Below are 15,640 nucleotides of genomic sequence, written 5' to 3'. Positions count from 1 at the left end.
CTCCCTGGGGCCACACTGCTTCACACCCCTATCCTGCACAACAGGACATTCTGGGGACGCTGAGGACAGGTCCAAGGAGGGTTTCCTTGCGCTGCAGCCCTTAGAGCCAGCAGCCGCCGTGCAGAAAGGGCACAGGCACACGCGGGTGGGCTGCGGGCACCAGCAGAGGACACCTGGCTGGCACGGAGCACCCTGAGGGCCTAGCTGTCCTCATGGGGCAGTGCCCCAGCCCCAGAGGCAAAGTCTGAGGCTGGCAAGAGCTCCTGCTTGGCAAACAGGCCAAGGCGGGGGGGGCAGGGCTTCCACCTTGACCCCCACCTCCGTCTCCAGGTGACTGTCCAGAGAGGCAGCTGTGATGGTGGCGTCTTGGTGGCCGACTTGTAGGAGGGGGAGGCCCGTGGTCTCCTGGGACTCCCAGAAAGCTGAGGCTATGGGCAGGGTGCTGAGGACCACCAAGGCGCCCAGTGGGCTCAGGCTCCCTATGGAGGCCGAGGGGAGGGGAGCCCAACACGGTAATGGAAAGAACCTGGAAAGAACGAAGCCAGAGAGGTGAGGTATAAAAATCTGTATTTATGTTACAAAGACAGAACGGTACAGCACAGTCCCTCCCGGTGCACAGGCTGAACGGGCGGGTGGGTGGCCCATCTCTCTCCAGCGTGGCTCTTGTAACATGCCCACCTGGCCAGCACCAGGCCCCCTGGGCGGCCCCCGACTCTGGCGCAGAACCTGCCCTACTGCCCAAGACGTGGCCGCGTGTGGTCTGAGTCCTTTGTGCACGCCAGTGGCGGGGCCCCGGTTAGCTGGCCCAGAGAGACGGGGTGGGAGAGTGCGGGAGCCCCTCCCACCCAGCAGGTGGGAACTGTCTGGGGCAGACGTGGGGGCGGGGGCCCTCGTGGCCGTAGTTGAGCTCATGGCTCCATCCGCCCGAGAAAGTGAGCTTGGGCGCCGTGCTTCTGAGACCCGCTCTGCCAGGGCAGAGGCAGGGCCCACGGGGCGGGGGGCTGGGGGGAGCCTTCCTGCAGCCGCCCCAACCGGCTGGGCCTGCACTGAGGCATGAGGGCCGCCTCACAGTGAGGGCGTGGACCCAAACCTGAGCCTGGGCTTCCAAGCTCTTGGCCATCGAGGTCCAGGTGGGTGTGGGAGGGCACACGCAGAGAGGGCACAGGATGCCCTGGGCCCTGTTCTGGTCCCGCTGGCTCTCTACGGACCCCACAACACTCAGGTTTGCTCTTAACAACTCTCTGGGTCCCCCTGGCCAGCAGCAGGGGCTGTGCCGATGGCCGGGGGAGGGGGGGGTGTGGGTATGTGAGTAGCTCTAGCACCAGACCCTCACTGGTGTCTGCTGGTGGCGAGGAGTGGCATCTGGGACCCCAGCACCTCTGGATGGCCAGTGAGGCCAACTCCCCGGTCCACATGGGAACCGAGGCCTGAAAAGCCATGGGCTGAGCTGCCCGGAAGGTCGGCTGAGGGCCACAGCTAGTCACCTGGGTAGGATTCTGCCAGCCAGGGAGGGGAGCAGAACCTCCCCCACGTGTTGGGGCTGGCTGGAGAGCGGATGCTTTAAGAATTCAGAACACGGACCATCCCGGGGACCTGGAGTTATAGCTCCTGAAGAAGGCTCTTAAACGTGGGTGTTACTGCCCTGCTCAGATGGTGTGGGGTCCTCGCAAGGAGCGCTCAGTGGGTGTGCTCCGGCAGACGGCAGAAGCCCCTTCCGGGCACGCTGGACCCCAGGGGACCCCGGGGGCGCTGGAAGGAGGTGCCAACACAACGCTTTGCCTTGCAACCACCGGCAAAACGTTCAGATGGTCTCCCTGGCCGCGTGCACCGCCCCCCGACAAGCCTGCTCTCCACCGCCATCCCCGGCCCGTGGAGGGCAGGTTCTGTGCCAGAGTTGTTTCCAGAGATCCCTTTCTGCTTCAGCAGGCCACCCCGCTGGGGTGTCCGTCAGCGTGACAAAGATAAACACAAATCTTCCCCCTGCGATCTGGAAATCGTCTGCAATGCACCAGACAGGGTGGCCGACGCTGCTGTGAGTCAGCCCAACAGCCCTCCACCTGAACGCTGCTGTGTGGTCCCCGGGGACAAAGACTCAGGGACAAAAGGCCAGGAGAAGCCTCCTAATGCCCAGGCCAGTCGCCCAGGGTGAACAGCTGTCCTCAGCAGCTGCCGAAGCCTGACACCCGGAGCCCTTGCTCAGGTCCGGAGGAGGCAGGCTTCAAGCTAGGTGCAGGGAGGAACCTATTTCTCTGGTAGCAGCCGCACCCACACCCCCACCCCCGGCCCCAAGGAGGCCAGGCTGCATGGGTCACAGCCCCTCCCACCAGGTGACAGAGCGCCGCCCTGCTGCTGCACAGCGGCGACCTGACCTGGCCCGGCAGCCGCACTCCCAGGAAGCCTGGCGGCCGGGAGGGGCGCCCCACGAGGAGGCGGCCAGGAGGGCACCTGGGGGCGTCCCGTGAGCCACGCGGGAGATGCTGGTGGTGGCGGTCGGGTGGAGCCAGACACGGGACACAAGGCACGCTTGGACAACGGTGACAGACAGACGAGTCCCTGAGACGCTGGGTCGCTCCCACCCCTCAGCAAACAAGGACGCGATAACGGCTAGGAAAATAGAGTAGAAAAATCTCGTACAGGAAATAGGCGACACACACCGACATCACGGCCTCTTTCTCTTTTTAAAAATGTTTCTCCTTGGTTTTTTGGGAAAAGCTTCTCTCCCGGGAGCCTCGTTCTGGGCTGCTGGGCAGTGCAGCAACTTTTTGTTTTGTCTTTTAAAGGGAGACGAGCAAGCCCTCTGAGGACCCAGTGGTTTCAACTCGTAGCCCCCAGCACTCCTCAGCCCCTGCTGGGAGGAGAAGTCCCTTCCCTGGCCAGACTGGGCAGGGGAGCCGGGGGGTGGGAGGAGGAGCCAGGCACAGGCCGCGGGCCACCATTTGCCCAACTGACCCTTGAAGGCCCCAGGACATGTGCCCTCTGGCTCACAAGGACCTCTGGGTCCAGTGACCACGTGTGTCTGCATGTGTGCACGTGTGTGCGGGCAGGCGTGTGTGCCTAGGTGCATGCGTGTGTACATCTGAGGGGTCTAACGACAGAGCAGAAGCCGCCCAGATCGGAGTGGGGTAGCCTGGCACTCCCCAGAAGCCCAGCCCTGGCTCCTGACACTTGGGGGTGCAAAGGCCCCCGTCCGCCCACCTGCCCCAGGGTGCTCACCCGAGTCCCGCCCTTCATGGATCCCTCTGTCCACGCCTCAGGAGCCTACGTGGACCGACAGATAGATGGACGGATGGACGGAGAGCCACGCCTTCCTTCCTTCCTCGGTCCACTCCTTTCTCCTGGGATCCGGGGTTGGGGTCTGAGCTCCCCGTGGTGGTCATTAAGCCCCTCACACGGCGCCCGCCGAGGTTTGCAGCAATGATATTTAATACTTCTGGAATGATTAGGAATCTGAGAACAGACCGTGGGCGGCTATGCGGGGCTCCGGGACGTGGGAGCTGGGCCCCGCCTCCCCGTAGGGGTCCCTGCCTGGGTGGGAGGAGCGGCGGCGCCGCAGGCCCTGACCGGCAGGCGGGCGGAGGCGGGCAGCCCAGGCGGCAGCCGGAGCTTCCAGAATGGCACAGCAGTGGGCCCGTGGAGAGACTTCAAGGACCGGAGGGTTGACACGCTCGGCTGGGCGGGCAGGCGGGCCGAGGAGCAGAGGGCAGGGCCTACGAGAGGCCGGGGCGGCCAGGCCGCCTGCAGGGGGGCCCGTAGCTGCCGTGGCTGCAGCCGCCACGCAGGCTGTAGTGGTCGTCCACGTCACTGCCGCTGCCAACACTGTCCAGCTCGCCGGTGCCAAACTCCATGCCCTCTACGTCCACTTCTGCAGAGAACAGACGGGGTGGGGTCAGAGGCCGTGCCAGTGCCAGCTAGGCCTCCCGAGGCACGCTGCCGGGCCCGAGCCTAGCTCTGGCCCTCACGTGGGCAGGTCACCTGGCCTCCACGCCTCACCTTCCTCATCCCGTCCCCTCTGCCACCTCACACAGGGGCCCTGACATGCCTCTGACATGCCGGGGACTTTCGACCCATCCTCCCCCAGGCCTCCCCGAGGCCAGCCCCACCCTCCCAGCTTCCCACCCAGGGCCGCACGACGCCCACGCCCAAAGCCCCTGCAGGCGGCCCGCACGTCCCCACCTTGCTCCGAGTCGTCGGTGGAGACGGCGGAGCCTGTGCTGTCCGTTCTCACGCGCTCCAGGCTCTGCACCGACAGCTGCTCCAGGCGCCGCTTCAGGAAGCGGTGCTCCCGCTGCAGCTGCTCCTTGATGCTCAGCGCCCGGCGGTCCTGCTCCTCCAGTTTCTGGGGGCACAGGAGCTGTGAGCCCGCGGCGGGGCACCCCCCGCCACCGGGACGCGCCAGGGCACAAGGGCCAGGGCAGGTTCCCATCCCCCACTCGGCCTGGGCCCCAAAGGCCTGATGCACCCCCTCCTCGCGCCCACCGGGAGTTTATGTAGGTGCCACCCCCAGCCCCGTGCTCTGCGTCTGCTGACCAGCTCCAGAAGGCCTACGGCCACCAGCCAGCTTGGCCAAACGGAGTCACGTGTGGGCCTGAAGCCCTGGGACAGCGCCGCCCAGCCGTGGCCTGGCACCCGTCCCAGACAACAGCCCTGCCCACAGGGGCTCTTCCCTGCACAATCCGGCCGCCCTGCCCGCCCGACTGCTCCACACCTTCCCAGGCACTGAGCCGCGGCCTCTCCGTGAGGGGCCCAGGGCACCGGCTGTGCCCCCTCAGTGCTCCTGCCGCCCTGCCTGGGGGAGCGCACACCTGCGCAGGCTCGTGGGGGGCCCGGCGGGAGGACTGAGACCCTCCCTGTTTGGCCCAAGTGTCCCTAGACCCCCAAGCCAGTAGGTCTCCGTCCTAAGACTTAGGGGGCCAGCCCGAGGTAGCGTCTCACTCAGCCCACACCCCACCGCCAGGCCCTGGAGACCAACCCCTACCCCCGCCCCAGAAACTCCCTACACATCGGGGCCGCCTGCTTCCCACCAGCCTCCAACGATGGCATCGGCATGGAAGGAGCCCCATCCCACCCTCCCCCAGCCTTCCTTCCAGCTGCTGCCACTTCACACCCCAGGGTCCGGGGGGGCAATGTGCAGCCCATGCCCGCCTCCCACCCCCACCCAACAAAACCCAGCCTGTGCCTGCCGCTCCCTCAACCCTCAGCGGCTCCCGCTGCCGTGCCCCTCACCCACCAGAGTGCCCCCCACCCTGGCCCCGCTGTGCACCTGCTGGGCGGGCTCCCCACCCCACCCTCAGGCCCTCTGGCCACTCCCCAGGGTGCACGGGGACCGCCGGGATGGCGGCGCGGCCCTGCTCACCTTGATGTGCATCTTGGCACGCTTCAGGAGGCTCAGCGTGGTGTGGCGGGTGCTGTCAGGGCCCAGGGGCACCAGCTGCTTGAGCTGCTCCAGGTAGAGCCGGAGCTTGGCTCGTCTGAAAGAACCAGAGACGGAACGGTCAGGCGGGGGCGGCACAGCCCGGCACGGTGACAGTGCAGCAGAGCAGCCCGAGAGCTTTGGGGGCAGTGGGGTGGGCAGGGGGCGGCCAGCCGGAAGCCCGCACCGACCTGCTGAGGGTCCCTCCCTGGGCTCCCCTCCCAGCCCCCGGGAGCAGCCTGGCACCCACGGCCCTCCAGAAGCCCCAGTAAAAGGGCGGGGCCTGTGGCTGGGCCCGTGTGGCCAGCCAGCCCATCATGGCCCCCAGAGCCTCCGAGTGCTACAGCCAGGCTCTCAGAGCCCCAACTCACCCTGTTGTCCCCACCCTCCCCAGTGGGGTCCAGAAGGCGGTGGGGGGAAACTTGGAGGGGGAGAGGCACAGGGCACTGGTCATGCTCTCCTGGGCGGAGATCCGGGACGCCCCAGACAAGCCTTCCGTCCCCCACCTCGCCAAGTGCAGGGTGCTCTCTGGTCACTGTCGTCACCACAGAAACATGAGTCTGTCCAAGTCAGGGAAGGCCAAGGACGAGCCCCTCCCACCCGAGTCTGGGACCCCTTTGCAAACTGCTTTGTTCTAGGTTTTGTCCCCCCCGTCCATGAAGATGAATGCAGTTTTCCCACGGAACTGGAACCGTTAAACTCAACAGCGTTTGGTCACCTACAGGGCGAGGAGCTGTGACCTGGATGTGCCCTTCTTCCCTGGCTCATCTGGTCTGGGGAGGGTGGGTGGCAGAGGCCACGGGGGGGCGGGGGCACGGGGCGGCCAAGGTTCACCCCCAAAGCACGCTGATGGCACGTGACCCACCGGAGCCCCTGCAGGCTGCCCAGGTGGTTTCCAAACAAAGATGCCCTGCTTAGGCGAAGCTCTTAGGAGAGGACCGCAAGGGCACATGACAGGCTTCCCCGAGGCTCTGACGACCCACTGCCCCCCATCACCACTGCTGGCGTGCTCCTTCCCCCGAGGGCGCCAACCCTGGCGGCCCCACCTGTCATCCCCCATGATCCAAAGCCCTGGCAAATCCAGTCTCCCTTAGACTCTGGAAGGAAATCGGGCAGCAGTGGCCATGTCCCTAGGACAGAGGGGGCCCCCGAAGCGCAGGGAGGGAGTGGGCAGCTCAGTGCAGGGCAGGAGCCCATCTGCGGAGCAGCGATAACAGCCCCACCCGACGGGAGGAGGGCCCTACGTCTGTCACCCATGTCCACACGGCACCCTCCTGCTGACGAAGCTCCTCCCCACCCGGCACCCCAGCCTCTGGCACCCGGGGCCTAGAGTTCTCCTGGTGAACCTGAGTTTGACCTTAGAAAGAACTTCTAGAACACGAGACTGAGGCTGCACTCGGACACCAGGCCACGCAGAGCAGGGGTCTGAAGCCTGGACACCAGGGATCTGCGTTCCAAGCAGGCCCCAGGGTCCACCTCAAGGCTGGAAGATCTTCAGAGAGGAGCCCTGCCCCCACGCTCACACAGGGCTGCGGAAGGGGGCACACCAGGGGGCTCACTGCCGCGTGGTCCCCAGGGTCCGGCAGCCTCAGCCTCCCCACCTCCAAGGTGCTGGGACTGTGGGGCAGGGGGCGCAAAGCCCCCCCCCAGCGAATGGCGCTATGTGCTCAAGCACAGCTCACAATCAGAGACCCCGGACCCACCACCTGCACCAAGTTCACAAGCGGGGGTCCCTTGTCCACTCATCATGGCAAACGGCAATTCTTACAATCTACCGTTTGAGTACATACACAGTACGTGATCTTTGTGGAAAATTGGAAGATGCAAATCAAAAGAAAAAAATAAATGAAAAGTACCCCCCCAAATTCTACCACCCAGAGGCAAGCATATCATCATTTCAGTATATTCCACATTTTCACATCACGAACAGAAGTGAAAATATCAGAATACAAAACCACCTATGTGACAACTAACCCAAGATAGGGTCAAAAATAAAGCAACAGATGCACACGAGAGACTCCACGAGACACAATGAAGAGCAGGAAGCATGCGTCTCCGCGTGACGTGGTTGGCAACGTTTATTTCTTTGGCTTTGTGCGTTTTTTGTATTTTCCAGATTTTCTATGCTAAAAAACCCACATATTACTTTTACAATCAGAAAAGGACATATTTGTACATGAAAGAAAAAACACAGGTAAAAGACAAATAACAGCAGAAAAACATCTGCAATACACATAAAAGACAAACCGTTAGTATTCATGCCGTTTTGAGTTCATACACACCAAAACTAAAAAGAGGAGGATCTTAACGTGAAAACAGGCAAAGGACACAGACAGGCAAGTTGCAGAACACAAACAGCTAACCTAACACAAAACCAACTCCATCTGGCAGCGATCTAGAAAAGGAAAGCTTACCGAGGAGATGGTAATTTGGGCTGAAATGAAAAGGTGCAACTAGCTGTCGAGCTGGCCAGCAGGCAGTTCCGGCTTCCCCGGTGGGATGACAGTTCTGAAGGGCCACCAAGGCGATTCAAGCCCTCAACCGGCATTTCTAGGTCTAGGACTGCGGCCCCACAAATCTACCCCCCAGCACCAGACCCAGCAGACTGCAGCACCGTCTGTGTTTACTGGAGAGCCATCACTCAGAACCCTGCGGCGGTACAGCTGCATGTCCCGTGCGGGCACCCAGCCTAGGGGACAAGGAGGATGCATGGACACAGGCGGACAGGGCCCGCGGGGTGTCAGGGGAAGGGTCAAGTTAGGAAATAGCAGGTAACGAGGTTCTGTTCTTATCCCTCAGTACCCATGTGGAGGAGGAGGAGGAGGCGGAGGATGCAGGCTTGGCCTCCCCACTGCCTAGGATGCCGTCTCTGGGGTGGGGCACAGGCGGGTCCTCGCACGTCCATGAACAGACCGCTTTAGTAATCATAAAGCAGAGGCTTCTCAAGAGACAAAGAGAGGCCGCCGGCTGCAGCCGTGCCATGTTCAACACCGGACGACACGCCAAGCCAACTCCCGGAGAGCGTCCAGCGGGGCTGCAGGGCTGGGAACCAGCTCCGGCGGGGCCCCGGGCAGGCCCCCACCCATCTGAGCCCCAGGGTCCCACCCCTGTGGGGAGTGGGCATCGCCACCACCTCCCTGAAGCTGGAGGAGGTGCCAAGGACCCGGGCTACACTGGGCTCTCGCTCGGCCCTCCTCTGAAGCGGCTACGGTGCCCAAGCCCCGCGCCAGCGCCCCTCAGCTGTGCCCAGCATTCCTGGGAGCTTTGAAAACCCGCCGCTTCCTGAAGGAACCCCGTGCAGACCTGCATCGCTGTGAATGGCAGCTCCTGCCCGTGCGGCTGGCCCCAGCCCAGCCCTGACGCAGGCCTACCCAGCTTCTCACCGAGAGCCCCCTGCCCCTCAGAAGAGGACCCAGAGCTCCCACACCAGATCCCCCAGCCGCCGGGCAAAGCCACGCTCTGAACCTCCCCAAGCCTGGCTTCGGGAAGAGGCGACAAGGACACCCACCCGTGGTTCCTCAGGGGGTGGGACGGGGAGCGAGGTAGCCCGGTGCTGCCCGTCCCCCTGTATTTCCTAGCTGTTGGGAGGTCTCGTGTGGCTGCATCAGGCAGACGGGGCAGCTGCAGAGCAGGCCTCCCTCCTCCCTCGGAAGGATCCACCCAGGACCCGAATAACCATCTCCATGCTGGGGAGAGGTGGGCAGCTCCACTGAGGGCCCTGGGCTGGCCTCTGTGATGGGTCCTGCCCCGCCAGGGGGGTGCTGAGGGCCCCCTCTCCACCCCCCCCACAAAAGCGAAAGCCTGGAGCTGGGCCTGGGCGGGAGCATCCTGCCAAGGAACACGTGGCCATCACAAACCCCAGTCCCCGGGGTCAGGAGCCAAGCACTGGCCTGAGCAGACCAACTGGAGCTGCTGTCTCTGAGGGGAAGGGGAGGGAGGGGAGGAGGAACAGGACAGGCTAGGGTGGGCCTAGGGTGGGCCACTGGCTCCGAGCACCCGCAAGGGGAAGTCCCGCAGGCCCAACACGGCATGCCTCCCGGGGAAGGCGACATCCAGGGCCAACCTCCCCGGGGCCGGCCGGGTGACCCAGCCAGGTGCTTCCTTCCTTCCTTGGGACGGCACACGGCCCTTCCTGTGGCCAGCAGCCAGGGGCATCCGGCATCAGCATCAGGCGGCCACAGGTACAGCCGTGACCGAGGGCCCCAACAGGGTGCCAAGCCCCAGGTCTGTGGGCTCCTCAGGGCGGACCACACCTGCTTACGGGCCAGCCAGGAACAAAGGCCCCTGCACTGGGCTGGGGGGAGTACAGAGAGACCCCAGGCTGCCCACCCGCCCCGCCTCTGGGTCTCAAAAGGGCCCCACGAGGCCCAGCCTAAGGGCAGGCTCTGGGAGGAGGAGGCTGAGGCCAAGACCAGGGTCAAGGGGCAGTTGCAGGGGTCAAAGGCCAGCCCTCGTTCTCCTCCGCAGGCTGCCATGCCCTAGCCACCCACCCTCCCCCCACGTCCCCCGCCCCCCGCCCCCGTCTGCGCTCAGGGGCTGTTCTCCAGGTGCCACCGTGGGAAGCCGTCCCCAGAACAGCCCCACGTGCCTGCCCCGGCTCCGGGCCCCAGTCAAGGCTGGCCGTCTCCTCCAGCCAGGGAGCAACCCCAGGGCCGGCCTGGCTCTCTGGGCGCCTGCACCTGCCCCACCTCCATGGTCCCTCAGGAACCCCCCAAACGCACAGCAGCAGTCCAGGAAGTGCGACTCCTCCAGAGAACAGAGCGTCCCGGCCCCGCTCAGCGCCCGCCCAGCAGAGGCCCTGATCCCAGGGGAGAAGCAGCTGGCGCTGCCGTGGGTGCAGACATGGGGGGCGGGGACACAGGGCTGGCCGAGCTCCAGGGCAGCCTGGGAGAGTTCATCTTGTGTGCAGACCCCCATTCCCCACCCCATCCCAAGCCAAGAAAGGAGGAAAGAACTGGCCCATTCCGGAGATGGGAGCAAAGGTCAGGAGAAAGCTACCGACAGCATCCCTCTGGGAGTCACCCCTGGGCCTGGCTTCAGGGCTCCTGCCTTTGGGGCCCCTGTACGCACACACAGCTCCCACCAGCCCGGCTGCGATCGGCCATGAGGACACCTGTCCACCGCACCTCGTCCCCACTGCAGAGGGAGGCCTGGAGCTCGAGTAGCAGGCCGAGACAGCCAGGGAGAGAGGACGGCAGTCAAGAGCACAGGGCCCTGGGGCTGACCGGGGCTGGAGGGCAGAGGCCCTTCGGGCAGCCATGCTGTCCCTCCGGCTTCTCACGCAAGCCCCCCAACTCCCCAGAGGAGGACCAGAATGGACCCATCCCTGTGGTCCATGGGCGGGCACGAAGTGGACTCCCCTGGATCCTGCCCATGGGTGGGCACGAAGTGGACTCCCCTGGATCCTGCCCATGGGTGGGCACGAAGTGGACTCCCCTGGATCCTGCCCATGGGCGGGCACGAAGTGGACTCCCCTGGATCCTGCCCATGGGTGGGCACGAAGTGGACTCCCCTGGATCCTGCCCATGGGTGGGCACGAAGTGGACTCCCCTGGATCCTGCCCATGGGTGGGCACGAAGTGGACTCCCCTGGATCCTGCCCATGGGTGGGCACGAAGTGGACTCCCCTGGATCCTGCCCTGGGCCACAGCTTCCCAGCAGGCCCACGTGGCCAGCGACTGGCTGCCCATCCCACTGCCCGTGGACAAGACTCTACTGGGAACTCCTTGGAAGGCAGGCCCCAGGGCACAAGGGGTCCCAGACCAAGAGGGCTGAACCTTCCCGGTGGCAGGCCAGCATCCTAAGAGCTAAGGACCTGCTCCCAAAAGGGCTCAGACCCCCCAAAACAGACGGAGCTCCTCTTCCAGGGAGCCGGCCCTGAATGACACACAGCACAAGGGGCCCTGCCCCAAGTCACTGACCCCCACCTGGCTCCGGACCCCAGGCTGAGCTCGCAAGAGCAGGGCCTGGCCCCCCACCCCTGCCTGCTAGCATGGGAGTGCCTGAGAGCAGAGCCTGGCCTCTTCCGTCAAGAAGGCCCCTTCCCAGGACGAGGGCCATAGCCAGGACACAGAGGCAGGGAGAGGGGCTGGGGCTGGCCACAGCATGGCCGCAGCAGAAGGGTGGGTGGGGTGTATCAGGCGGCTCACGTGGCGGAGCGTGGGGAACAGGAGATCACTTACCTGTGCTTTTCTAGTTCATTGTGTGAAGACCTGTTTAGAGAGACACAAAGACAGAGCTCACTTCGCTGCCCACCACCAGAGCACCACCAGAGCACAGGATGAGGGCCCTACTCAGGGGCCCGGGGACCTGCAGACAGCGTGGGGATGGTCTGGGCCCCAGGATGGCCCAGGACAGGCAGGGCTGGGGCAGGTGAGTAGCTACTGACCAAAAGCTGGAGGACCTTGCACCCAATGACGAACAAGAGAGACACAGAGGTGCAGCCGTGTCCAGGGGTGCCCGGCTGGCAGGAGGGTCCAGTTCCCTTTCAGAAGGGGTGGGCCGGGCCCGAGGAGCCGCAGTAGCCGGTCCTGGGGCTTGGCCACCCAGTGCTTCCAAGGCTGCCTGGGCACCGAGCCACCTGCCTTCTCGGCTCCCCACTCCCCGAGGCTAGCGGTGTCCTGGGAGCCACCTGGGCTGGCACAGAAGGCCAAGGGCAGGTGACCACAGAGGCCAGGACTTCAGGACACGGGCGTCCTGGCCCAGTATCACCAGCCAGAGAACCATCCCCACCCCACCCGGCTCATACACCTGCATGATCATAGCCCACCATGCCAACGGGGACACCTGGCAACAGAGTGGTCCCGGCCCATGAGGGATCAGCCCAAAAGGGGGGCTCTGGGACAGGGATGCTTCTGGGCCAGTGGGGAGACCGAGGCTGGCCCCTCTGCTTCCCTGAGGGGCCAGGGCCTGGCAGGACTGGCCTCTCTGGGGGCGGCGGCCCCATCTGCTGCCCAAGCCCTGCCCGCCTTCAGACAGGAGCACAGAGCCTGCGTACCACAGAGAGCAGGAGCACGGTGACAAGGAGGCAGCGCAGCCCAGCTCCCGCTCCCAGGTCACCCTCCTCGTCCAGGCAGGAACCCTGGGGGCCAGCCAGCGCTCTGAGGCTTCCCAGGCGGCCTCACACGGGAGCAGAGGACCCAGGCCCCCGTGGAGCACACCCAGACCAGGCCCTGCGACCCCTACCCCTCACTCCTTCCCAGACACTCTGCCGCCCCTGCCTACCTGCCCTCGCTCTCTCCTGCTCCAGGAGCTCAGGAGTAGGTGTCTCCCATCCCTACCCCTCGGGCTTGCCCATCCTGCCTGCCTGCGCACCTGCCAGGGTTCATGGTCCCACCACAGCCAAGTGGGGCCCAAGGCCTCCCCTCCTCCCACCAGGGCAGCCGGCTCCCGGGTTGCCCTGTGTAGCCTCAGAACCTCCAGACCCAGGTTCCAGGGCCTCGAGGGCCTTGCTGGTCACATGGGCTGGGCAAGGAGCCTCCGAACCTCTGCCAGGGCTGGCTGGGGCCAGGAGGGGGCACGGCCATCAGGCTCCTCGCTGGCCTGAACCGCAGCCCGGCGCTGTGGATCTGTGGGTCTGCTCACTTCTCAGGGATGTGAGGGGCAGCGAGCGTCCCTCAGTGCAGAGAAGCCTGCCAGCCTGCCCCTCACGGCTGGCTGGACCCCATCCTGGACGGACGGGGCGCTGCTCGGGCAGCCGGGGGACGTAGAGGGGCCAGAGCCCTCCTGAAGGCCTCCCCTGGTCCAGACACTCGTAGAGCCTTGTGGGGAGATGGTCACTCAGGTCCCAGGAGCACAGTGGCCTGGGGAGGGGAGGGACTCCCTGGCCAGGGCCGTGCTAAGTGGGTTCCCAGCTTCACCATTCACTCATGCCTTCAACCCCTCGAAGTAGAGGCACCCTTCTGCCCACTTCCCTGCAGGATCTGATCCCTGGCAGGCTGGCTCCAGCCCCCTCCTGCTGAACCACTGCCCCCGAAAGCCCTTGCTGAAGCCCTGGCAACCGTGGAGGCCGCCGTCTCCTCCAACACACGTTGCCCTTCTGCCCCATGACTCACGCCTCATCCTGCTCCTCGCTGTGCCCATCCCTTCCCCTCACCTCAGGGGGACACAGAGCCTTGGAGGTGTGGAGCTGCCCTGCCGAGTCAGGGCTCTGCATCCTCTGGACCCTGCACCGCCCTGGACCCTGGGCTGGGCTGGCTGAGGCCCCGCTGGGCCAGGACAGCCGCGCGGGGCCGCCAGTGAGCCGTGGGGTGCCTGAAGCACTGGGGGAGCGGGGCTCCACCCAGAGGAGCAGCAGGGAGGTGCACCCTGGCTCGGGAGACCCTCTCGGTCCCTCCGCAGTGCCCTCAAGGTCTCCATCCCAGCAGAATGTAGGAGGCCGGGATCGCACCTCAGAACAGGAGCCCTAGAGATGGGAGGGTGGCCCTAGCAAGTAGTTCAATCTCCCTGTGCCTCAGCCCTAAAGTAGAGATAAAAATAACATTTCCTTCAGGCAGTGGGGTGACTATTAACTAGCACATGTGTGAGAACCTTAGCTATGATCCTGGTTATCAGCTTTGGGTACCCTATACCACGGAAGTAAAAGGTCACAGCCCAAAGTTTTCCACGGGTGGCAGGGCACTTGGGATCAACAAGTGAGAACCAACAGCAGGGGCCCAGCTCGCTCACTAAGGACGCCTGAGGCAATGGTGTCCCCCCACCCATGCATGTCCTTTCCCAAACTGTCCCCAGCAGGGCACCAAGGGCTGGGACTCAGAGGCATGTCCAGCCAGAGCAGATGGAGACTAAACCAATTCCTTGCCAGGCCCAGGGCGCCAGGACGTCACAGGAGATGGGTTCTTGTGCCAGCCTTTCTGTTTCCCAAGAACAAGTAGGCCACAGGAATGAGCCACACCCTCTGCCAAGGGGCCCCAAAGCCCCTGGAAGTACAGCTCCCAGCCTGGTGACATGGTCCAGGGCCAAAGTGGGCCCCTGTGCAGTGCCAGGTGTGCTGTGGTCCCCACGGCAGCCAGGGGAGTGGAATCCCATGGGAGCCCTAGCTGAGGGTCCTCTCTCCCACCCAGGGTTGTGCACGCAGTCTTTCGGGATTCCACAGCCTGGGTACAAGGCCAGAGGAAGGGGAGGATTACTGGCACCAGGAGAGACTGCTGCAGAGCAGCCTGCAGGCTCTTCCGGTCCCTTAGAAAAGGTCTTCTGACCCAAAGAAGAGTGCCCCTACACTGGTCGCTGGAGTTTCACTTGTGTCAGGACGCTGGGTGCGAGCGGTGGGCACCACTGTGCGAGGGGTGGGGGCCCAGGGCAAGGCCTCCACGCTCCGTCTTGCCTTCTTCGTGCAAACCCCTGAGTGTGGGAGAACTCAGCCCAGTAGCGGGTCTCGGCCCTTGGAGACAGTCGGAGAGATGCAGCCCACCCGCCCGCGGCGAGCAGAGGTCAGGGCGGGCAGCTCCATGCTGCTCTGCGCCGAGCCTCAGTTTCCCCAGACCCACGGGACACCGGCCAGCGCCCCTCAGTTTCCCCAGACCCACGGGACACCGGCCAGCGCCCCTGACAACACTTTTCCTGCCCGTTAAAGTCCAAAACAACTTGGGGGCGGGGAGCTGCTGCGGGAAGAGACCCCGGGCGGCGGGCGCTGTACGCGTGGCACTGTTTACGCGAGACGCCGAGGAGGCGCGGCCCGCGGGAAAATGGCGACGGTGCGGGCGGGGCCGGCCGGGCGGGGCTGCCGCGGCCCGGACGCGCCTCCTCCTCCAGGCTGGCCGCCGGGGCGCGCGGCGGCAGCCGGGCTACGGGCTGGGGCCTGGGCTGGGGAGGACGCTCCGGGGGCGTAAGCCCCTGGTGTCGGGCCGGGGCGGGGGAAGCCGCGCGGGGGGCGGTACCTGTTGTTCGGGGCCTTGCGCACCAGGCCGGCCGCCTTTGTTTTCTTCCTGGCGAAGTCGCCGTCGAAGGGCAGCACCGAGGCGTAGCCGTGCTCGGCCTCTGCGGACAGACGGCGCGGTCAGCGGGCCCCCGCCCCGGCCCCGGCCCCGCCGCCGCCCGCCCGCCCGCGGCCCGGCGCACAAAGGGGCGCGGGCGCTACCTCGGTCCCTGCGCTCCAGGTACTCGGCCGCCTCCAGCAGGATCAGCAGGGAGTTCAGCTCCATCCTCCCGCCCACCAGCCCGACCGCGCGCACGCGCGCGCTCCGGGACGGCGGCGGCCGCTGTCCGGCCCGCTCCGGCCGGCTCCGCTCGCCGC

The 15,640-nt window shown here is 65.2% G+C and overlaps 1 protein-coding gene across 2 annotated transcripts; it reads right to left on the bottom strand.

The window, feature by feature from the left end:
* Window positions 1-550: 550 nt before the first annotated feature.
* On the bottom strand, window positions 551-15,640 carry MXD4 (MAX dimerization protein 4). 2 transcript variants are annotated; one of them, XR_009503407.1, is made up of 7 exons: window positions 15,485-15,640; window positions 15,285-15,384; window positions 11,592-11,621; window positions 5,354-5,468; window positions 4,174-4,336; window positions 3,214-3,862; window positions 551-2,604 (listed from the first exon to the last, which is right to left on the bottom strand). XR_009503407.1 is itself a non-coding variant. In XM_059923734.1 (6 exons), exons 1-6 carry the CDS (start codon window positions 15,546-15,548, stop codon window positions 3,708-3,710), a joined length of 627 nt encoding a protein of 208 aa, XP_059779717.1. In that variant the 5' UTR covers window positions 15,549-15,640; the 3' UTR covers window positions 551-3,707. The 2 variants fall into 2 exon arrangements, 1 of the variants encoding a protein (XP_059779717.1); XM_059923734.1 differs by having other exon boundaries at window positions 551-3,862.

The sequence above is a fragment of the Balaenoptera ricei genome, chromosome 5 (genome assembly GCF_028023285.1).
Source record: "Balaenoptera ricei isolate mBalRic1 chromosome 5, mBalRic1.hap2, whole genome shotgun sequence".
Classification (NCBI taxonomy): Eukaryota; Metazoa; Chordata; class Mammalia; order Artiodactyla; family Balaenopteridae; genus Balaenoptera; species Balaenoptera ricei.
The sequence above is the reverse complement of the archived record's forward strand: the minus strand, read 5'-3'. Positions and strand labels throughout refer to the sequence as shown.

Bases quoted from the DNA above. Each gene is read 5' to 3' on its own strand.
- MXD4 (XM_059923734.1), bottom strand. From the start codon at position 15,548: ATGGAGCTGAACTCCCTGCTGATCCTGCTGGAGGCGGCCGAGTACCTG. The intron at 11,622-15,284 runs GTACCGCCCCCC...CTCTCTAAACAG, and splicing joins CGCAAGGCCCCGAACAACAG to GTCTTCACACAATGAACTAG. The intron at 4,337-5,353 runs GTGAGCAGGGCC...CTGTGCCCCCAG, and splicing joins GTGCCAAGATGCACATCAAG to AAACTGGAGGAGCAGGACCG.